Here is a 23,481-nt window from a genome sequence, read left to right on the forward strand (position 1 = left end):
GGGCAGTGGAGGATGGGGAGGGCAGTGGGGGATGGGGAGGGCAGTGGGAGATAGGGAAGGCAGTGGGGATGGGGAGGGGAGTGGGGGATGAATAAGAATGAAATCTAGTAATAATATAGATGAAAATGCCAGAGTAAAACCCATTCTTTAGTATGCTAATGAAAAATAGTGATTAAAAAAATCCAAGACCATTCTGAGGCTAGAGATGTGGCTTAGTTGTTAGAGCAATTGCCTGGCATGCATGATGCCCTATGTTCAATTCCGAGCACTGCAGGAGCCAGGTGTGTGGCACATATTTATATTTCCAGCACCTGAGAGACAGGCAGGAGATCTTTCTTCCTGCACAGCAAATTTGGGGCCAGGATGGGCTACAGGAGACACTGAATTAATGGAGGATTGGGGGAAGAAAGGGAAAGGGAGAGGAGGAAGGAAAGAAGGAAGGGAGGGAAGGGGAAGGGAGAGAGGGAGGAAGATCAGATAAGCCAACAGAATCAATGAAAATCACTTAGGTAATTTAGTTGGAGGAAGGCTATAAAAGGCAAAATGAGAGGCATGTAAATTATTTTGAAATAATAAGCCTTGACTACAAGGGTTCATAACAGACATGCTATCAATGTGGTCCTGGCCAGAGACAGCTGATAGCCTGATTGTGTACTTGTGAGTGTGTAAGGTTGTGGTGACTTATGTATAGAGTTGTATTGCTCCTTTGTATCCCTGTGACTAAGAGTCACAACTTAGGGTTACATTTGGCTCAAAGTTTCAAAGGTTTCAGTGAGCCATGGTGGGGAGATGGGGATGGGTGGTGGGGTGGGGTTGCAAAGGTGTGTGTGTGTGTGTGTGTGTGTGTGGTGTCAGGGAGAGCAGAGCAGCTCACATCACATCAGCCAGGAAGAAGAGAGAACGAATGTATTCCCACACACCTCTACTAGAGTGCTCTTTCCTTCCCATTCTATCCCTGCCCCCAGCCTATAGGAAGAGGTCTTTCCTAGTTAATCCTCTCAGGACACCCTCTCCCAGGAACACCCAGAGATGTTACTCTTTCCTAATCTCCTTAGCCCTCCTCAGCCTGGCAAGTAGATAACCAAGATTACCCATCGGAATTGTGTTTCTGGTGGAATCCTTATGATCGAGATCCCTTTCTTCAGAATCTCCTGGTCTGATTTATTCACCCCTTTAATTTAGTTATATTACGACTGACACACAGTTAAGTTCCATGTGGTTCTGGTAAGCTCCACCTTGGTGTGTGGTTTCTGGACCTGGAGTTTTTATTTGTTTGTTTGTTGTTTGTTTGTTTTTGTTTGTCTGTTTGTTTTTGTCCCTCGTGTAGGGAGAATACCTTACTTTATCATATTCATTTTCTTACAAAAATCTCATAAAGCCAGAAGAGATTGACCCAGGCACAGAAGGAGGCTTTTAGAGAGGGATCATAGGAGCTTTAAAAAAAAAAAGAGTTCTGAGGTCATGTTTTTCTATCTTTTTCTTTCACAAATATAGGGATTAGATATCAAAGTGCATTTAGGGCTAGGACCTCTTTTCTGTCACTGGGGTTTCAGGATACCTGTCCAAGCCTGTGATCTCCAGTGTGCTGAGTGAGGATCCTGTGGTGGGCAGAAGTCTGAGTACAAACTGGGGGAGGGCATGGATTGCTCCAGGAACAACACTAACGTGGCTACCAGTACTCAACATCACCAAGAGACACGAGGCTCTTTCCAGTCACCAAAATGAAGGGCATTTAAAAACAAACAAAATCAAAACCAAACCCAAAAACCTTCTGATCTGTCCTTTGGGGATTTCACATCACGCACCCCAATCCCACTCATCTCCTCATCCCTTCTTACCTGCCCTCCACCCTTGCAACCTCCCCTCCACGCAACAGAGGAAAAAAAAAATCTTGTGGAAGCTGTAGTGTGTCATAGTATGACACACAGTATGTGCTTTTGTCCCCCCCCCCTTTCTTTTGCTTGCAAATGTACAAGGCCCTCTGGCTTCTGCTATTCTGTCAATACTGGAACCTTATTGGGAATCCTCTCCGATCGCCTATGTCATGGAGATCTTGTAATTTTGGATCTGTAGGACTTGGCCCCTTTATGTATTCGTTGATGGGGTAGATGTTCGGGTGGACCAATTCAAAGCCCTGGATCTAGGCCTGAGGGGTATCTGAGCTGGTTAGCCAGAGAGGGATGAGGGAGGAGAGGATGGTTTCTCTCCCTTGTCCATGCTACTGCACAGCAGACAGGAGGCAGAGCTGGCTTTCCATGCTCATGCCCTTGGGCTGGCTCACCCAAAACCTCCGCATCCAGGGCCAGCTTTACTATGCTGCCCAGGTAAGGTGCCAGGCAAGTCTTCTCTCATTAGCTGGAGACGGTGGGAGCAGAGGAGCCCATTTAGATTGTCCAGCCCAGTTATAACCCATTTAATAAAGCTGGAAAGAGAAGTTACATCCTCACCTCCCTTTCCAATGTACAGATGTGATTAAGGCATTTCATTTTGTTGTTGCAAGCAAATAAATGTGGACAAAAGGGTGCACTGTAGGACACACTATGACACACTACAGCTTCCACAACGAGATTTTTTTCCCTCATTTGGATTGAGGGTGGAGGTTGGGTACGAGGGGAGGAGGAGAGGAATGGGACTGGGAGCGTGGTAGTGAGACAGGATCTCCCTATGTAGTCAAAGATGGCAGTTATTATACCTCAGCCTTGCAAAGGCTGAGATGAGGGGCATGTGGTACCACGTCTGGCAAGGTTAAAACATTCTTAACGCCCTTCCCCCCAATTAACTGCATACTTTTGGGGACAAAATATTGACAGTGAATACAATTAACTTTTAGTGTTTTAGACTTTTTTTTTTAGTTACAAAAACATTTCTAGCTTTAGTTTCCTCCTCTATGAAATGGGAGATCAATGTGAGTCCCAATGAGGTTGCTGTAGGTGTAGATGTTACAATGTAGGAAGCAGTTCCCAGTGCACAGTAAGTGTTCAATAAATATGAAATGCTGCCATCTTCTCCTAAAACTGGGTATGAAATTTAGTGAATATTTCACATTTTTAGTTTGCTCAATTATGATTCATGTTGGCAAGTGTTAAAAAATTATTTGTTTTTTTCTACTGTATGTAGTATTCAATAATTATTGATCAAATTTATGAATGAATGGCAAGGCTCAGATGCATAGTCTATCAAAAATCAGTGATATGACCTTTTGCACTGCACATGCTCTGAAATACATGTACTGATGCATGGGATTGTTTGGGGGGTAAATTGTTTTAAATAGTTTTGTTCTTGTTGTCAAATAGGTAGAAGCAGTTCGGATGTGGGAAGATGGCTTTGTATTCATGCTTTATTTCCACTGATATATTTACTCAGTGGAAGGAATTGTTGCAGTAATGGAATTCTTCCTGTTCAGTGGGTCCTTCACACCTACACTTTGTAGTTAGCATCAAACTTTTGAGTTCAACATTGCACCATGGTAGCAGCACAACCAGGTGCCTCCCCACCCCCTTTACCATTCTAGCTGTTGGCTTTGGGTCTGTCCTAGACCCAGGAAGGAGGCACACAAGGCTAAGGCTCCTAGGCTTGGGTACCATACACTTACTTTCTTGAAGAGGGATGGCTTATTCTTTGAGGCAGACTGACATAGTATATGCATGCACACGCGCACACGTGTGTGTGTGTGTGTGGGGGGGGTGTTGTTTTGTTGTTGTTGTTGTTACTGTTTTGGAGCTTCATGTTTCTGCTTTTTAAAGATTTTTTTTTATTTTATATGCATATGAGTGTTTTGCCTACCTGTGTGACTATGTACCACCTGCATGCCTGGTGTATGTGGAGACCAGAAGATGGCACTGGATCCCCTGGAAATAGAGTTAATGACCATTGCGAGTTGCCATGTGGCTGCTGGAAACTGAACCTTGGTCCTCTGCAAGAGCAGCAAGTGGTTAAGAGCACTCTCTTAACCACTGAGCCATCTCTTCAGCCCCATTTTTATGTGCATTTGTCTGTCTGTCTGTCTGTCTGTCTATTCATTCCCTAAGACAGGGTCTCACTGTGTTGCCTGGGCTTGTCTCAAACTCCTTAGTTCTTACAATCTTCTTGCCTCGGTCTGCAGAGTAGCTGGAGTACACGTGTGTGCCTGACTGACACAGAGAGGCAACAGAACACCCCAAGTAAGCAATACCTTATCCCCCAGCCCCTGGTTCTTCAACCAAGTGTCATTGTCCTGGCCCTACAATCCTGTCTCCAAATGCTTGTGTTTGTTATGTTATTTCCCATCTCTGTGACCTTTCTGGGGTCAAGTTCCTCCCTTTTAAAGCCTTTGAGAAGGTTCAAACACTCTTTGCTTGACAGCCTAGGGAAGTGGAAAGACCAATCTATGAGAAATGTCTCCAGCTCTTACCTGCCTTTGATGCTGGGATTCAGGCTTCCTGGGTAGTGAGAATTGTAACTATGGTAACCCTAGGCACCTGGGTGTAAGAGGCACTACGATGGGCAAAGGAGGAGTGGATTCTAGGTCTTCCTGTCACAACAGCTTGTAACATACAGTGTAACAGTGTCCTGTAGCCCACAAACTAGGGCTGGGCTAAAGGCTTAGGAAGAAGCCAGAATTTAAGTGATGTTGTTTTCTCTTTTGTAACCAGGAAATTCCGATTTGCACATTGGATTGGCCCAACCGCATAGGAGAAATCTCATGGGATGTGTTTTTTGTGACTTTGAACTTCCTGGTGCCGGGACTGGTCATTGTGATCAGTTACTCCAAAATTTTACAGGTATGTTTGTTTCAGTGTTGCTCTGAGCTTCACTCCATCTGGGCATTTCTGGTCAGAACTCCATCTAGAACTTCCCAGACACTTTCGAGTCCTAACAGTGCAAACCTGACTCACTGGGTGGATCCTCTGCTACCCCCGGAACAATGAGGGGTGAGAGTTTGCGTATTTATTTTGCCTTTTGTTTTCTAAGTAAGTTATGCTTTTGTGAATCTTTTTTGGTTAATCATTAAAGTAATACCAGGTTATAAAGATATTGGGTAGAAAGCAGGCAGAGAATTATTTAATGCAGAAGTTGAAAATCTATTCTCATCCCAACCTTAGTAACCCAACTATGTCTCTGCAGTATTACAGCATTATGAACGCTTGTGTGTGTGTGTGTGTGTGTGATACTGTTTGGTGGCTTTTTTTCCCCACTAACCACAGTATCAGGACATCTCTCTTTATCAGTTGCTGTATCTTATCTTGTTCTTGGTTAAGGGCTATACAGCTTTCGTCATTTAGGCATGATACAATCAATCACTTTATGGACTTTGGAGTTGTGTCCACTGTTTTCCCACAAACACAGCAGTGATCGCCAGTGTCTACTTCTTAAGATTTTTTTTTTATGGCAGTATCATATACTAATATAACATCACACCCAGATTATGTATTCTGCTCACAAAATTGAACACAGTCATAAAGTGACTCCTGGATGGAAAGTAGAACTTGGCCACAAGTCCTTCCTGTCCCCGTGGGTCAGTAACTTTATCCTTGGGAATATGCATTTCAGGTGTGTGCGGCCCAGGAAATAAACGATGCCTTCAAGAAAAGTAAACATATATACACAGACATATAAAAGATGGGCTGGCTTCTGCTTCCTGCCTCTAAAGGCATCCTCTTTGTATGGAAAGTACCACTAGCAAACCCAACCATGCATATTACAAGGTAAACTTGTGAAGTTTACGTCAAAGCTCCAGAGCCGTATGCAGCAACTGAATCCTGGTTTTATAGCATCTTACGTGTGGCTCAAGATAAACAGGTGTATTGAAAAGGCCCTGCTCACCTTCTGGCCACTTTTACAACCCTCTTATAAAGCTCAGAACTCATCCCAGGCCAACCTCACCTAAGGTTCCTGACCCTGATTCTGGCCAAGATAGTGTTTAACTCACTACCCAGAGTTGTCCTACCAGATGGCTCTTCATCTCTAAAGAGATCAAGCTTGTGGATCTCTTTGTGAGGCCGATTCCAGAGTGCTTGCAATGAATGATATGATATATTATATATATGTCTGTAACTCCCTATGTGAATTAGACTGGCCTGGAACTTGTAGGATCATGGGCACACACTATTTATTGTATTAGGATTCATTTAAAATTACGTTTTCTTTAACGGGTATGCTTGTAGTGTTTATCAGGCAGCAAGCACTAAGTCACTGGATCCTAATAAGATTCTCAGGTGAGACGATCCAGAGGTGCCGTGCTGTTTAGCCAAGGTCATGAGCTTATGGGTGTCAGCTTCAGCATTGAAATCCAAGCAGACTGGACCCAGAGCCTCAACACTTCAGCTCCTCAAAGTTTTCTTAAGAGTACTGTGCAGAATGCTGGCAGGGAGTGAGTATGGTTCAGGAGTGTGCAAGTCAAGATCTGCCTAGAGGGAATCTTTGGCAAAGAGACAGCGGAACAATGACGCTGAGATTTAAAGCAAAGGACAGCAGTACAGGCAGAGAGTGACGTTGTGTTAGTGTGAGACCAAAGCAAGCTGTTAGCTGTTGCCCAAATGTGAAGGACCAACAAGGGACGGAGAGCAAAGAACCGTTGGAACAAACACGAGGCTTGGAAGGCTCTTTAAAAATTACCTATCTTTGAGGGTTGGCTGCCTGCTTACTTTGCTGTGTGACTTGAGCCTATTACTTTTACTTGCTGGGTCCCAGTTCCATCATCTTCAAAAAGGCAGCCTTAATTTCCAGTGTGAACTTGTATAGGGCAAGTGTGTAAGAACATCCTGGTCGCAGTAGGCACTGAATAATTCTGCAGATGCTCTTTGCTAGCCCAGGCTTTCTCCCAGCCCTTCCCTCTGCGTATGCTAGGAAGGGGGCATCCCTGAGGTTTCCCAGAGCTTAAACAGCAGGTCAAAGTTTGGATAAGGAGGAGCAATCATGGCGGAAGCAGACTGGCTGGGAGTTGAGCAGCAGCACCTGAGCTCCCCTTGTTGGCGAACGCTTCTGAGACCCAAAGAAGTCAAGAGGGTTCCCATGTGCCCCCTTTCCATGTGCGGCACACCCTCCTGTGGGGAGTATGTCCATCCCAATCTCAGTCTCAAGGTGCAGCAGTACACATCTCCACATCACAGACCACTGCACAACTTCCATGCACAACAGAAGATCTGTGGGGTTTGCAGCTGAGTGTTAGGTCACAGAGGAAATTTACGTCCATTGCTTCCTTACACATGAACCAGATGCAAAGTCTCTATCTAAAGTCCTGCACAACTTGCCTTTTGCCTTTTGCCACCCCCACATTTGTCTCTTGTCTCATATCCAGGTGAGCTGCCTCCCACACATTCACACACTGATGCCTTGGGGCCATGATGCCTGCCCTTTCATCTCCAGGACCTCTCTTGTTTGGATTGCTGTGTAGACCACTTCTCGCTAACTCAGAGCAATCCCTCACTAACTGGTTTCTCCTCTACACACTTCATCCTCTTGCCTGTCATTCTCTTTGCCTGGGGGCTGCACGCTCCATGAGAGCGAAGGCTGTTTTGTTCTTTGTTGTGTCTACACATCCTGAGCTGGCCCATAGGCGCTCAGGTTATATTTGCATATGCTTGGGCTTTGGGCATGGCATGCCCAGCACAAGAATAAACCAGACAGCACTCTTAAATCTGATCATAGAACCCATTTCCGTACACAGAGCATCTCTCTCCACTGGATTGCGCAGAGCCCCCAGAGGAAATCTCTGCTTCGAACCTTTGCTGCTTCTGACCTGGGCATCCACTGTTCAGAGTGGGCATCCCACTGCCTCTTCCCCAGGAAGTGCTCCATGTGCTAGGCAGTGACTATTTTTGCCCTCTGCCCTCTATGCTTCCTCTTTCTTTGTGATTCAGACGTGCCATCCATTTTCAGTCCTATTTTTCCTAGTGACAGTTTCCCCAAGGGAATAGCTTTCCAGTAACTCCCAAGTACCTTAGTTAGACTTTCAGGGCTGGCAGCTTCAGACAAGGTTTCCGAGTTCACCCAGCAACCATAATGCCGATGAACCCTGGTGCATCTGCCATTGTAACTGTATTTCTTGTTCTCCCTCCCACTGGCCACATACACAGGGCACGGGGATGCTATGCTGTATGGGCAGGACTTACTTGCTTCTTGCCTTGTGCCCAGCCTCTTCAAGAGATAGTAGCATATATCATACCAAGAGAGCATAGGGTCTTGGTAAATATTTGTTGAAGGAACCAGTAACTCTAGGGCCTGCAGATGGAAATCCCTCTGCTTCCCATAGAAGCTCAACAGCCGAGAAACTAAAATTGACCTAACATGAAGCCTGAGCCTCACTAGGAACTGGCCACCACTTAGAACTGTGGTCATGTTATAGGCTTCGATTTGGGTCCTCGGGCCTGGAGACAACTGCTGAAATTTCCAGGTTCTTGTGTTCTGGGACAGAAAAAAAAATGCACCAGGGACACATGATTAATAATAGAAACAGGGACAGATTATTAAGAGAAAGACATTCCAGAGAATAGGAGAGATGTAATGACCTGGGGGTGGGGGGAGGGCGTTCTATGTAAAAAAAGAAAACCAACAGTGAGCCTCTGGTCTTCTGGTGGTTTATGGGTAATTTACATGGCACTTGCCTCTCCTGAGGTTGTACATTGCCTATGCATAGGCTGCCTTTTCTTGAACATGCTTGGCTGTTGCATGGGGGTTGGGTAGCATTTTGGGACTGAGGGATGCTCGGAGAACCTGGAGGCCAGTTCTGCCTTGGTATGTAAAATACCACCTCAGTTGCTTGTCCTGGGGTCCAAAACCAAACAAGCAGTCCTGGCCTTTTTTTTTTTCCACATGTTTATCTCGATGCTACACGCTCTCCAGTCCTAGCTCTCCTCCTGCAGTCGGGTCTCTTTGAGAGGAGACCTCTGGGAAGGTGGGGTGTCTTGTCTGATGATTCTAATCAGGACACGACTGATTCGCCAATCAGCTCCACAAACGAGGCTCCACCCCTAGGACTCCACCCCTGTCAGTGGGCATCCCCTTCCACTGCCAGCATCCAGCTGCTGTGGTCTGGTATGGCAAAGGGGTATTGCGTGGGAATAGCGTTTCCTCCTGGCAGGCAGAAGCTGACGCGGCTATAGTGAGTCACAAAAGGTCTGCTTTAAAATTGGACTTTTTAAAAAAGGTCTAGGGAGAAAAACTCCAAACCAAGCAGCTGTCTGGGATTAGCAGTTCTTAAGCTCTTAAGAGCAAATGTCATCTAGACAGTTCAAGAGAAGTGCGGATCCCTGGATCCCCTCACTGAGTCCAGGTGTCTCAAAGTGGGCCCTATTGGACGTGTGAAAAACACAACTTTTAGCATAAAGAGGATAAGAAATAATTTGTTCTGAGTAGCCAGGGCCCAGGAATGGAGATTCAGGCTACCTCACATTTCATGTTCCAAAATGATAACTGTTTTATGAAGTTTTTTTTTTAATAGTAAAAGGCAGTTTTCAGTTTCATTGTTGGGAACATCATGTAAAAGATGGGTCACAGCCAAGCAAGGAAACCTCTGCTATAGACCTGAGGTGTCCGATGACATTCTTAGCTTTTGGGTTGGTGGTTGCACCTGTCAGTCCCAAGAATGTCAGGCCAGACACAGAGTAGCTGCAGAATAACTATTAAGGGGGCTAAACGTGGCCAAAGATAAATTATAACTGGGCTCTGGAGCTGCTGTACTAATCTCTCAACAGTCTTCTAGCTGGTTAATCAGCCTTGTAGAAGGGTTAGTGTCAGGTGCAGTTCTTTATGGGAACTTCTGTTCATAGACATTTTGTGCTTTACCAAGTTCCCAATGGTCACAGAACATATTCTCACGAGCACTGCTGCCCCCTAAGCCATTGTCCCCCCAAGCCATTGCACCCCTCCAAGCCCTTGCCTCCAGCCATTATCCCCCCCACCATTGCTCCCTCCCCAGCCATTAGCAATATGCCAGGGTGAAGAAGCACAATGGTTCTGATGTGTAGGGCTCCTGAAGAAGGGGAACCCCAGGACATCCCCTAGGGGCTTGTTTTGCAGGTGAGAGTTAAGTGTCACCTCCTAAGAGCACACAAGGCATTCCACCCAAGCCAGGGGCATTTGAAATCCTGGCTAGATGCTGGCCAGTCAGTCTAATGTGGGCCAGGGAGCAAGGAAGGACCCACATTTTATTACAATGCTTGATTTTCTTCCTGATTCTACAAACTGTGGGGACTGTGGAATGGGGGGCGAACTGGTGATATCCATTAGAAAGATTTCTCTTGTGAGCTTGGCTCAGAGTCAGTCCCTTTGTTTATCACAGCCACTGTCAGGCACCTGCAAGAGCCCAGGGCCCCACAGAACTAGAATTGTCTGCACAACTGAGTCATATGGGAACCCCTATGATGCGCAATTGTCACGGGTGGGGGCTGCAACTATTTAGGATCAGAAAAAAAAGGACTTTCTGCCAGTAACCTATGTTTCCTGAGAGTCAATTTGCAAGAGCAGCGGTGGTGTGAAGGCACAGAGGAAGATTAAAGGTGACAACTGATAAAATAAATGTCTAGCGAGTGGCAGGGAGCCAAGAGGAGAGCGCAGTAGCCCTGACTGCTCACATCCTGGTGCTCTGGTTGCCAGGAGCTTTGAGAGGGCTGTTCACTGGGCACCTGCTGTCCTTGTCTCTATCACAGACAGGTGGCTCTAAATGCCCCACACAGTGAGAGGCGATCATGTAATCATGCAATAGTTAAAGCATCTATTCTTTAGTTAGGGAATTAAAAGAATTGTAAGGAGAATCTTTTAAGGTTGATTATTATTATTATTTTGATGAGTTTAACTTGCCCAAATTGTGAATGATGCTAATGATTTTAAAATTACTTCCTCCCTCCAGATGCAAGGATCTTGGGAGAAAAGGCCCCACCCCCTACCCCCATCCCCATACAGAACTGGCAAGAGAGACAGAGCCTGGGCCAGCCCCAGCAACGGAAGTTAGTAAGGGCCACTGACAAGGTCAGGGCACATCCCATTGGCTCTCTTCCCTCAGGACAAAGGTCAGGCCCATAGACATAATGTCCTTCACATTCCATGTTAGAAGTGTCCAGCCAGACTGCAACCCACTATCTCTAGTCGTCCTCCTATGCACCAGGTTGCAATTCTCAGTACCACAAAACAAAACCTACCAACAGGAGACCCTGACATCGGCAGTGACCTGAGCTTCCCCCCCCCCCAGAGACAGGGGGCAGGGTCCTGACTGTCCTTGGAACTCTTTAAGGCTGGCCTGGCCTTGCACCAGTGCACAGAGATCCCCCTGTCTCTGTCTCCCATAGTGCTGGGATCAGAGGCATGCGCCATCAAGCGCCACCATGTCTCATTGCTTGTTCCCTTCCTGCAGATCACGAAAGCGTCGCGGAAGAGGCTTACGCTCAGCTTGGCGTACTCCGAGAGCCACCAGATCCGAGTGTCCCAGCAAGACTACCGACTCTTCCGCACGCTCTTCCTGCTCATGGTTTCCTTCTTCATCATGTGGAGTCCCATCATCATCACCATCCTCCTCATCTTGATCCAAAACTTCCGGCAGGACCTGGTCATCTGGCCGTCCCTTTTCTTCTGGGTGGTGGCCTTCACGTTTGCCAACTCCGCCCTAAACCCCATTCTGTACAACATGTCGCTGTTCAGGAACGAATGGAGGAAGATTTTTTGCTGCTTCTTTTTCCCAGAGAAGGGAGTCATTTTTACAGACACGTCTGTCAAGCGAAATGACTTGTCTGTTATTTCCAGCTAACTAGCTGCTGGTGCCAGGTGAACCACAGTGTGCATGTAAAGGGAGTTAACTTCAGGGAAAGCCCACCAGTGCGCCCTGCTTTAAAAATACCCGACTTCCAACAGCACACATCTATGAGGCCAGCAAATGAAGGAATGATCGCTCAGTATAAAAATATTTTTCCTTAAGAGAACTTTCTATGGGTTCCTTTTGTGAACTTTTTTTAGTGTGTTTATAATATGATCTAGTTAATAAATTTTTATTTATAACTGTTCCTACACATAAATCTCTATCTTGTGATTGCTGAAACAAACCTTGGAGCTGATTCAGGGCTCAGATTTCCCTGTAAAGGGTCATGGCCACCCTGAGTTCCCACCTTGGGCTCATAAAGCCTTGAGATCATTTATTCATTCTGATCAAGACTGCTTAAAGAATTTCCAAGGAACAATTAAAGATGACTTCTTCCCCCTCCCCCCTCAATGTATTAAGATGGGCTGGGGACATGGCTCAGTTGTAGTGTGGCTCTAGGTTCAATCCCCAGTACATTAAAAAGAAAGAAAAGAAAAAGAAAAAAGAAAAACACTACAGACCACTTGACCCCTTTAGTAGATGGAGCACCATAGAATCAAAGAGGGGAGGATGGAGTAATGGTGGAGAGGGAGATCAAGAGTGGATGCCTCAGCACCCCACCTATCACCCCTTTGAAACACCTGCCTGGCTGTGGCTTTGGCACTAGAATCCAGTGGCAAAGCAGAGAGCCCTGGCTCTGTTCCCAGGGAACTCACCTTCTTCTGGAGGCAGGGGGCCACACATGCTAAACAGAAGTCAAGGAGTAGTATAGCACCCTACAGTGATCAAGCACACTGGAGAAAGCAGGGCAGGGTGATGGTTGCTTGTATGGGTAGGAGTGGGCTCAGAAACACTGAGGAGCAGTAGTCAAGTTGAAAGGCAAAGGGTAAGAAGCAGTCATGAGGACCCAAAGGAAGGGCCTTTGCAGGAAGGGAGAGGCTGGTGAGCCGCGTGGTCCAGGAACTGCGAACTGTTGACTGAGCCTTCTTTGTACTTGATGCTTGGAAAGAGGGGCGCTCCTGTGCCAATTAAGTTCCAGAGCTAGGTCGGGAGGGCCTGGCAGACCAGCATAAAAGTTCCCAGTGTTCACTGGGTGGCACTGAGGTTTACTATGGAGGTCTAAAGAATGAATGCTTTTCCTTAGGCACAGGCTTGAAGGAACGAGAGTAAAAATGGAGACCAGGTGTGTGGCTGCTGGAAGGATCAAAGCTGACGGGACATTGGGGGTGCGTGGCATCAGTGAAGGACTATGTGCAATCACCGTGGGCTGTGCTCAGGAGCATGAGACGGTTCACATAAATAGGGTGCCTCATGGACTTTAAGCCTGGCACTGGTTAGACAGTGGAGCAGGCCACAAAACTAAGGAAACCTGGGAAGCCAATGGGGTTTCATTTAGAGCATATGCTTGAAATCCCAGTGAGGCAGCTGGATGAAGAAGGAAGGAATTGGTATTGGGGAATAGAGATGGTGTTTAGGAACCCATGGTTTTATGGAATAGCCTGGGAGAAGATGAAGAAAGGAAAGAAACCACAGTTAACCACTGAGCCCCAGGAAATGCCAATGCATAGGTCTGAGGTAAGATTTACAGTGATGACAGGAAGTATGAAATAACAAGGTACCTTTGTTCCTGTGTAATTGATGGATTTGATACACTGATGCTGTTTTGAATGGGTATGTGAATATCTTATGGCTATGGTGTCAAACTGGAGCTGAGGAGCCAGGCCCATCTGCTTGCTCTAAGAGTGGAAAGCTGAGTTTTCTCCTGCATGGCTCTTTCCTCTGCCTTTGCTAGACAAGGAGGCGCACAGGCACTTGGTGTGAGCTCCCCACTGTCCTTAAAAACAGCAAACCAACGCCAACACACTTCACAGATGTCCTCCTGTCTGAAGTGTTTCTCACAGCTCCTTCACATGCCTGCAGACATTGTATGGACTGTCTATTTATTCATCAGGCAGGGAGCAATTGCTTGCCAAGTTTAATGAGAGAAGCCACAAAACCAGACCCAAATCTCACAGCTTCAAACTAGATTAGATTTAAAACCCAGATCCTCTGGTTCCATGGCCTTGCTGAAAAACAGGTTCCTGGGGACCCCTGGGGAACCGAGACAATTACTACTGACAGCACGGTCCCCTGCACAGTCTTGTTAGGGGGTGCTGGCTTCCAGAGCCCCATCCCTAAACTTCCCCCAAGAGATCACCAAGGCAGCCTGCTCTTCAACGTTCTGCGCCCATCTGAAATACAACGTGAGTCACACTAGAATCAATGAAGAGCAGAGTGGCTTCCCAGAGTTCTCTCTGACCCAATTCTTTCCAGAGGTGAGCCTTCTGCCCTGCTCACCTCACGGGCCCCTGGGCCGACAGTCATAGGTTTGATGGTGTGGCCACTCACTTCCTCTTCTGGCTGCCAGTGCCTTGGTAGGCCATGTTTTGAGACCTTCTTGGGTCTTAAAACCCTTTCTTAGGAAGTTAGAAGCCAATCTTTAATGTGGAGATCAGGTCTCGGCGTCTAAAAGTACAACCCAGCCACAAATAAGTCTTCAACTCATAGGAAGATGGTGACTATATGTTTAATAAATCAAGTTTGGAATCCCAAGCCTCAGACGTCTCTCAGGGAACTTCAGTAAGACATACAGTTGTGGGAACAGAGTCAGTCCCTCCCATGTATTGTGGACGATGGTTTAATGCCCACCTAGAGAAGGTAGGGGAGGTGGGGAAAGTAAACTTCTAAGATAAATAGAGATGAAGGCTGGATGAAACTTCACGTCCTTGACGTTGCTACAAACTGTTTCTGGAGGGTCTGCTTTGACAGTAACCTGGAATACAGAAAATAAGACCATAATGAGAGAGGGGGATCGGTTCGGTGCTTATGTAGATAAATGAACACCCGGGCAGCCATAGAGCAAGCGGCCACTCATAGGTGTCTGTGTGGCTGTACGTCACAAGTTCCCTGACAGTTGGTGCTTGAGCTCTTTAAATCCTCCAGGGAGCAGCAGCGGGGAGGGCACAGGGCCTGCGGTGTGAATCACTATCCATTTATCCCACAATGGATTCCACCCCACTGCATCTCCAAGTGCCCAGAAGCCCATCCTCCTGCCTTGAGATATGAGGACCACACCTATCTGACCTCAGCTTCACTGCTATAGCTTCATAGCCTACATGGAATTCCATGCTGACAGACATCTGAGTTTGCATTCAACTTAGCTATCTATTGGAGATCGAAGGCAATGTATTTAACGTTCCTTAGCCTCCATCTTTCTCACTGGTGGAGTATGTATAGCTAGAAAGTGTCTCCAAGGGTTAACTGGGGTGACTTAGGTGAAAGGCTCTGTAGTGCCTGGGGGTAACACAATCCTTCACTAGCCCCACTTTCAGCCCCCTCCCCAACCCATCCCTGGCGGCACTTTCATATCTATATACGTCTGAACTCACATTGTTGGTATATTGGATCACTGAGATGCCTAAGAAAAATGTTCTTTTTCTACACTTCAGCATGACCCTTTTTGTAATTTTGAGGCTCACTAGCCCATACAAATGAGGGCAGATCAATTCAAAATAGATAGCCCACTTCCCCACCATGTTTCTGAATTTTAAGTTAGGATACATTAAGGATAATAGCTATTAAAGTATCCCACGATTATCCTGGAGACTCCCCCCAAGGAAGCCCAAGTGGAGACCCCGGGAGCTAATTGAGTGGTGTTTGGTTTTGTGACGAATAAAGAACATTTCAGGCACCAGTCTTTAAAGACCTTGCTACGTTGATGCCTTTGTTTATGGTTTTACATAAAATGGCTGCATGCCCCATCCAGTTCTTTACTAGGGACACTTCCTCGTCACCAAACTCTAATTCCTGCAGAATGGTTTCTCAGGGTTGTGGTATCATAAGCAAAATGTGGGGAGTAAAGTATAAGGAGAAGAGAGGCTTGGTCCAAAAGAGGCTCCTCAGGCAACCTACTTGCACAGATAGATGTTGTACCCTCTTACAGGCCCAGCCCTGCCAAGTTCCCCAGGAAGACTTGCTCACCGTTGTGTTCGATCCATCTGTACTGCCTCTCTAGACACAGCTCCTCCTGCCGCTGCCTCACCAGCCTCCGTGTCTCTGGGCTCAGGCCATTGGGGTCGCGGGAAAACACGAAAGAGTAGCTGTCTGCACAGGTGCCATCCAGATTCTGCAGGCGGCAGGAGTACTGCAGAGCGAAGGTGTCGTAGTCCGTGTCGATGATCCAGTGGTCATCGTCTGTAAGTCAGAGAGACACAGTGGCCCCGGGGGCCTGACCAACTTGCTACCACTGACATGGAACTTGCAGCCTTTCCTTAGCGAGAGGAGGCTGCGGAGATGCCTGACAGCTTCTGGACAACTGGGCAAGTGAGAAAGGATCTTGCTCTCTTCATGGAAAGGTGTCCTGGCACAGAAGGCATGCCCTTCAGGTCAGTGTCTCCTTGGTAACAGAAGACACAAATCTTGTCCCGGTATACAGGGTACCTCATTCATGTCATCGACTTCTTGATAACTGATAGCACAATGCTTTTCTAAAGGACCACTGAGGATGTACTACTGTCTTCACTACTACACTCTCCAATAACATGTGTCTCGGTCTAATGTCTATCGCCCTCAACTTATGCCACCCAACAACTCGAGGTCAGGACTTATCAATGCTCTACAGAATCTACCTCCCACGTCTCTCTTAGCCCCACCGTTCTCCTATCCGGTGGGCTAGAGGATGCCAATTCGACGGTGATAGTTTTTCAGGCTCTACCCTGGTTTACACTTAGGAATCCTATTCAATTCCTCAGGTTGACAACTAGGATGCCTAGGGGCAAAAGATGCTCACTACCCAGCTTCAAATACTCATTAGAATTTGTATTTGGAGTGGGCGGGGGTTTTTAAGGAGAAGGCCCAGTGGGTAATTGTGTTTGTTCTACAAGCATAAGGACCTGAATTCAAATGCCCATGTAAAATGCCAGACTGCTATATAGGCCTGAAAACCTACCTCTGGGAGGTAGGGACAGGCAGATCCTGAGAGGTTACTGGCAAGTCAACCTAGCAGAAACAGCAAGCTTCGTGGTGCAGTGAAAGACTGCTTCAGAGGAATAAGACTGTCAGCAAGTGTCCTGATACCTGATGCTCTGCTCTGGGCAAGTTTATACACCTTCACGCTCACATGTATACAGTGAATGCACACACACACACACACACACACACACACACACACACACACACACACACGGGGTTTTTCTTGTATCATTCAAAACCTTATACTATTACTCCATATTACAGATGAGCAGACAGAGACACAGAAAAGAGAAATAATTCCCAAAGGATCAGGATGCGGGGCAGGGCTGGTGTTCAGCAGGAGAACATGATCTCGAGAGCTTGCACGCCTAGCCTCTGCCAGTGTCTCCAGACACTAGGTAAATTGGGGGCAAAGGGGACAAGGACAAACAGGGTTGTTTCCCCCACACACACCTAGGTCTCAAGCAAGGAATCATCTACCTATGTAAGGGTTCATACTGGAGGAAGACAGAGCTACCCAGATGTCCAAACATGACAGCACGCGAGGCCACTCATGTCCCCACTGTAAGTCAACAGTGTGTGTGGCTCTCTCTAGACACTTGAGATACCAGCCTAGGGTCTGGCTCAGCACAAGCCCAGACCCACAGAAGTGCTACTCAGGAGAGGATATGCAGCCCTCCTCCTCAGCCCCTGCCCCCACCTGACAAGAAGAGGAAAGAGCCACTTCCTTATCTTCCGGAATTTCAGAGCCCTGGCTTGAAAATGTCCCTGGCCCACAACTCATCTGCTAGGCAGTGACCATGAAGTTCCTCAGTAGATGGACCAGGAAGAGAAAGGAGCCACATGGCCAGGCTCCACCCTCCTCCCCAGGCTCCTGAGTATGGGACAGAGTCTTCCCATCTCTGGATGGTGTCATGGGACCACGGTGGCACAAAAGGGCATCCTGGGAGTCTGTCTCAGACAAAAAGGCACTCATGTTTCAACTAGTTCCTCAACTCATTGTCTATGCATTTAGCCCCGCACACTAGCAGCTTAACAATTTTTATCCCCAAATGGTTGCCAGAATATAAAATACAACCTAAAAGCTAACTTTCAATGTCTGGTTTTAGTGTCCTTGGCTACTGCTTTTGATTTAAAAGAAGGCCTGAGTTGGTTTGGTTTTTCTCCAGGTTCTTTCTGGCAGAATAGTTCAATCATGAAGAATCCTAACAAACTTCACCAGATACAGTTTTTGCAAAAGAAGATCTGCCAGGGCACAGCTTGAAGGAATGAACTTAGCCCTCCAGCCTTCTCTCCTGCCTCTAGGTAGGGTTCCCCTGAAAGAGACATGCCAAGTCTTCCCCAACATCACCTAACTGCACACAGTGGACGGTGGAGAGAGTGCCTGAGGCAGAGACTATATGGCTGGCAGTCCCTGACTCCCCTCCAAAACCTAGAATATAACATTATGGTGTGGCTGTGTCTACAGTGAACTGAACAGATAGGTGGAGAGCTTAGAAATGCCTGGTTTCAAATGTTCAACAGAGGGCACTGTCTTGGTGGTTAGCTTTCTTAAACGATCTGCCATTCACTGATCTCACTTGCTGTGGCCCTAGAGAATGTTCCCTTGGCTTCCTAAACCTGTGTCTTCCAGGGGAGAAGTTCCCTATGCTTCTCAGGCCAAAGGACCTAAGACCTAAACCAGTCAGGGTACAGATTCCAGTCCATTTCCAGCTAGTCATAGTGTACTTCACAGTGCAGTAGGAACTCACCAAAGGAATGTATTGAAAATGGAGATAACAGTGTTCTATCCTGAAGAGTTTCTGGTTCAGAAAGTCTGATGTGGACCCATAAATATGCACTTTGAAAAAATACTGCAGCTGATTTAGCTGAAGTTAGCCAAAGGGCAGTGACTTTGAGAAACACTGATATAGATGTTCAAGCCTCACATTAAACAATTATTCCTCTATTAACAAGGATCCTTTGGCCAAGAGAGTGGCAAAATTTATTTGAGACAAGGAAGAAAGAAGTCTTAGTTCATGTTTTTCTGGGAGGGCATAACAAAATAATGATCATAGCCAATATTTAATAAGCTCTTATTATGCACCAAGCTAAACTCGTTCATGAATTACCATGAGTAGTTCTTTCAAAGATCTTTTAAATAGGAACTATTCCTTAACTCAATTTGATAGCAGAGGAAATCAGATTTTCTAGAATCTAGTCTGCAACTGTGTCTATATTTGACCAATGGAGGCTGATCCCAATGACCTTTACGTTTGAGGTGTCTCACTCCGTGCTGGTAGAATGAGAAGAGAAAGAGATCAGTACAGAACATGCCCAAGGAGGGGGCAGCAGACCAAAGCAATCTGCTTTGCTCTGAAGGATGGAGCATGGTATTAGAGCTCTTGCCTAACATGGTCTGGGTTCGATTCCCCGGCCATTTATGGGGGAAAGAAAAAGTCAAAAAAGTGCCAAGGAGTCAGCTCCTCATTTCACCCAGCTGACAAGCTCACAGTAAGCCACTATGCCTTCAGCTCTCTAATCTACTACAATAGGGATTCAGGATGGCCAGAATTTTCTTGGAACTCCAGCATCAGCTATAGAGGTTTATTACATTTAATTTGCCTTGAATTATTTCCAATCAGCCTGCCTTATTACAAATATATCCATTTGGTAAGATGTAGAATGTGACAAGGAGAGAGACAGAATTTTGGACTCTCTGAGTGGCCTGCAACCTCCTGTCCAAATTCATGCTTAAAGTAAGGTCAAGGTCAAGGTCAAGGAAGGAAATTAGCACAAGGAATGAATTTGGAGTTTGTGAAGAAAGTCCCCAGATAAGCATATTAGACAGTGGAAGGCAGACACCTCAAGTGAGTTGGTAGACTCAGAAAACAGAGGTAAAGGCAGGGAAAATATTTCTTTACATCATTTGGGCTAAGAGGTGTCACTAGGTCCCAACAGTTAGCTGTGTGTGTGCCCCTGAGGCACTCATTTCTTAACTTAAATAATAAACTCGAACCTGAAGATATCTGTGAGTTCTCCCACTTCAGACCCAGAATATAAAGCTATGATTTCTTTACCTAAGGGTAAGATTTCTTTACTAAGAAGAAATACTACCCAACACAGAATTTATGCCTCAGACACTCTTCCTAGCACTTTCTGCACACCCATGCATTACATCTTCACAGTTCCATGACCTGGATGCTGTGATTCTGTCTACTTTGCACAGGAGGAAACTGGGGCACAGAAAAGTTAGGTAACAACACAGGGTCCCACCAGTAATAGTTTAGTTAGGATTTGAACTTAGGTTGTGGGTGTGTAAGTGTGGATATGTGTGCACACAGGGGTGCACGAGCTGAGGATGCACACACACACACACACACACACACACACACACACACAAAAGAGTGTGCATGCACAAGCCCCTGCACCCATATGTTTGAAGATAGATTCCAGAACCTCACCCATGTTAGACAATTGTTCTACCAATGAGCTACATCTCCAGCACTCAGTCTAATTTTAGTGTGGCATACTTAACTATTACCCTGTACATGGTCTTTTTTGAAAGATAAAGTAAGGGGAAATTTACCCTGGATACCCCCTTCACCCTAGGAAAGTGATTCTCAACCTTCCTAATCCTGTGATCCTTTAACACAGTTCCTCATGTTGCAATAACCACCAACCATAAAATTACTTTTGTTGCTACTTCATAACTGTAATTTTGCTACTGTTATGAATCATAGTGTAAATAGACACCTGTGTTTTTAGATAGTTTAAGGTGACTCCCGTGAAAAGGTCATTTGGCCCCCAAGGCTCTCAGAATACAGGTCTAAAACCATTGCCTTAGGGTTAAGAATAGTTCTTTCTCTCTGAGATTTCACCATACTTCTTTCCGCCCTAAATTATTTCTTAGTTATCAAGTAGCTTTCAGATTTATAATTTAAGTGAAATGGGCTGGAGGAGTCAAAGAACATGTCAATTGTGTGTCCTGAAAAGAATCCCAAGCTTTAGGGAACTTTGTTGGGAGTTCTCCAAATCCTGCCTTGCATATGAGTTTTTAAGGAAAGGAGACTATGGCATCCAGAACACTGCCTGGCTGGGAGTCCACCGGGAGGAACCTGGGCTGTGACCCAGCTCAGACACATAGTCCTCTCCTCTTGGATATCAGTTTCTACTCTGTCGATGCTCCAGATTGTCGTACTGTCTCAGAGATTGCACCCCAAGAGACAAAGGGAAGCGGTAATGTGGGGAGGCAGCGTGGAGCAAGTCACAGTGGGATAATCAGGGAAATGGTACCCGACAAGCCCAAAGGCCCTTCTGAACTTGGATCAGGTATTTTAGGCTGAGAATCCAGTCGCTTCTAATCCCACATCCCCTAAATTCAAACAGGGCTGAGAGTTCTGCCTCTCGAAGCCCTTCCCAATAGTGCCACTGAACAGAAACACAGTGATTTGGCCATGTATGCCCCACTACTCACTTCCTCGCTGGAGAAAGGAAGCTACACCCCAGTACTTCATCTTGAACTTGGCAGGATCTTCAGTGTCTGTGAAAGTGCCCACCATGTCTGCACACACTTCCCAGTTGCTGCAAAAGCCAAGAGAATCCTGAGCCAAGCCAGGAAAGGGCTTCTACCTCATCCAAGGTACTCCTTTCCCTTCCCAGCGAGGGTTGGGCTCCCAGCCAGCCAAAGGCAAAGGCGGGATGCACCTTGGAATGCCGCACACAGCCCACCAGAGGCCACTGACCTCAGAAGACGGACTCGTCCCTTGGCTGTGGCGCTCATATGACCCTTCTCGTCCACAGAAAACTCAGCGATGATGTTGTCTTGCAAAAAGAGACCCTCGGGGTCCTTTTTGGCGATGGCATACCAGAGCCCAGAGAACTGAGAAAGAGACGAGAGAGCTGGGGACTGGAGTCTGGGCTCCACCGCTGGCCCGCAGGAATCGGGGAACCCGGGCTGATACCTACACGAGCCTTGTCGAAGTTCTCCTTGACTCGGAAGCTGCTCACCCTGCAGTCGCGCTCGGCGCTGCCGCCTCCCAGAGCCGCCAGCAGCACGAGCGCCCACACCCACTCCATCTCACCCGGGAGTCTGCCCTGCGGGACAGGCGCCGGATGAACGCGGGGCCGGAGGACCGAGCCGCCCGTCGCCTCCTCCCGCCCCACCCCTCCCTGCAGGTCCCCGGGGGAGCGCGCGGCGGCTCACCAGCAGGAGCCGCTTGCAAGCCTGGCCGCCGCGTTCGCGCGCGCGTGGAGCGACGGAGGCGAGCGGCCGCCGGTCCTTTATAACTCCGGGGGGAGGGGGTCGCGCTTTCGTAACCGCGCGGGGTGAAAGACCGCGGGGAGGTGCCGGGGGCGGGAGGGAGGGGGGCTGCCGAGCTTGCATAACGCTCCCTGACTCACCGCCTGAACGCACGCGGGGCCCCCTCCGTCAGCCTTGCCGCCCCACGTCGCCTATGCTCCGAGCTCCGCTCAGGGTGGTCTCAGTGGAGCCAAACTCTCCAGCCCAGAAGATCCATCGGGGCCAAGAGCTAGCCCGGGGACCCAGCGGCAGCCAGCTGCGGTCTTGGGTGGCCTCCAGGTCCTGTTACCCTGGCTGGAGGCCTACATGGCCATGGTGGCCTCACTGAGCGAAAAGGGACCTATGATGTAGCCTGGAACATTAGCTTCCAGGCCCTGGCTTTCCCAAGTGGCCCCTGCTTCTACTGAGGAGCTGTTGTGAGAAGCTTTTTGGCATATTTTGGCTGCCCCCCCCCCCCTTTGAGAAAGGGCATATTTTACTCTTTGATGAGTTGTGGTGCTGTTTGGGTCAATATTTATTCTTTCATTTCATCATCTTTAGAAGAACTAAAACGCTCCCTGTTAAATATTCTCTAGCAACGCAACCTGGTCACGACAGGAAATATCTTTCGCAGCGCCAATGGCCGAGTGGTTGGTTGATCGTCCACTTCTCTTGCCACACTTTCCTGAAACCACACTGAAAAACATAATTGCCAAGTGTTTACCATGCATTTTTATTTCTAAGCCATATTAGGATTTATTTATTTCCAGAACAGTGAGGAAAACTGGCTCAGGAAGAGAAAAAGGAAAGGAAAAGAATTCCATAACCTTAGTGGTAGTAGCCAAAAAAGCTGTTGAAGGGTTGATTTTTTTTTTTTTTTTTTGCCTATGGCACGACATAACTCTACATTTCCCTCTGTATTTGGAGTTTGCGACCTGTCAAACTGAACCTAGCAGTTCAAGGGAGGAAGATTTCGACCAAATGAGATTTAGTGGAAAAAAAAAAAATTTTTTTTTTTGATGAGAAAGTATCTGTGTCTCCATTGCCCAAAGTCTGAGCATATGAGAGTATATTGACCACTTTGCCATAGCTATGTAAGAGGAGATGGGGAAAGGAGGAGAGATGCCACAGAAAGAACTAAGTTGCCATTTCTTTCAACAAGCACCTTAGCCATGTCAGCTAGCCTTGCAGAGATACCTGTGGCCTCCTTGAGCTTCCTGTGACCTTTTGGACATTCACCTGCCTGGTTCTCTCTCCACCCCTGCACCCATTGTGCTCCTTGTAGTCTCTGTGGCAGCAGAGACCATGTTTTAACTCCACAGGACTCCACAACTAGGGAAGAGTGTCTCTGGCCAGGAGGCTAACTGGGAAATTTAACTGGACTAGTTTTACCAAAGGATGCATTTCTTGCCCCTCAGTTTCAACTGCAGCTTGATTCCTGTACCCT

At 47.1% G+C, this 23,481-nt stretch overlaps 2 protein-coding genes across 3 annotated transcripts in view; one reads left to right on the top strand and one right to left on the bottom strand.

Annotated features, from left to right (window-relative positions):
- Positions 1–11,975, top strand: part of Ffar4 (free fatty acid receptor 4) — an 18,033-nt gene extending 6,058 nt beyond the window's left edge. Inside the window, exons 2-3 of the mRNA XM_021219893.1 lie at positions 4,632–4,760; positions 11,327–11,975. Coding sequence (XP_021075552.1) covers positions 4,632–4,760; positions 11,327–11,716 — 519 coding nt within the window. The 3' untranslated portion in view covers positions 11,717–11,975. The remainder of the gene's footprint in view (positions 1–4,631; positions 4,761–11,326) is intronic.
- A 2,339-nt stretch (positions 11,976–14,314) lies between these two features.
- Rbp4 (retinol binding protein 4) lies at positions 14,315–22,415 on the bottom strand. Of its 2 annotated transcripts, none has more exons than XM_029540797.1 (6): positions 22,157–22,415; positions 21,722–21,850; positions 21,499–21,635; positions 21,231–21,337; positions 15,785–15,997; positions 14,315–14,576 (listed from the first exon to the last, which is right to left on the bottom strand). In XM_029540797.1, exons 2-6 carry the CDS (start codon positions 21,830–21,832, stop codon positions 14,539–14,541), a joined length of 606 nt encoding a protein of 201 aa, XP_029396657.1. In that variant the 5' UTR covers positions 21,833–21,850; positions 22,157–22,415; the 3' UTR covers positions 14,315–14,538. The 2 variants fall into 2 exon arrangements, with proteins under 2 accessions (XP_029396657.1, XP_021069908.1); XM_021214249.2 differs by lacking the exon at positions 22,157–22,415 and adding an exon at positions 21,960–22,032.
- Between the last annotated feature and the right edge of the window lie 1,066 nt (positions 22,416–23,481).

The sequence above is a fragment of the Mus pahari genome, chromosome 1 (genome assembly GCF_900095145.1).
Source record: "Mus pahari chromosome 1, PAHARI_EIJ_v1.1, whole genome shotgun sequence".
Taxonomy (NCBI): domain Eukaryota; kingdom Metazoa; phylum Chordata; class Mammalia; order Rodentia; family Muridae; genus Mus; species Mus pahari.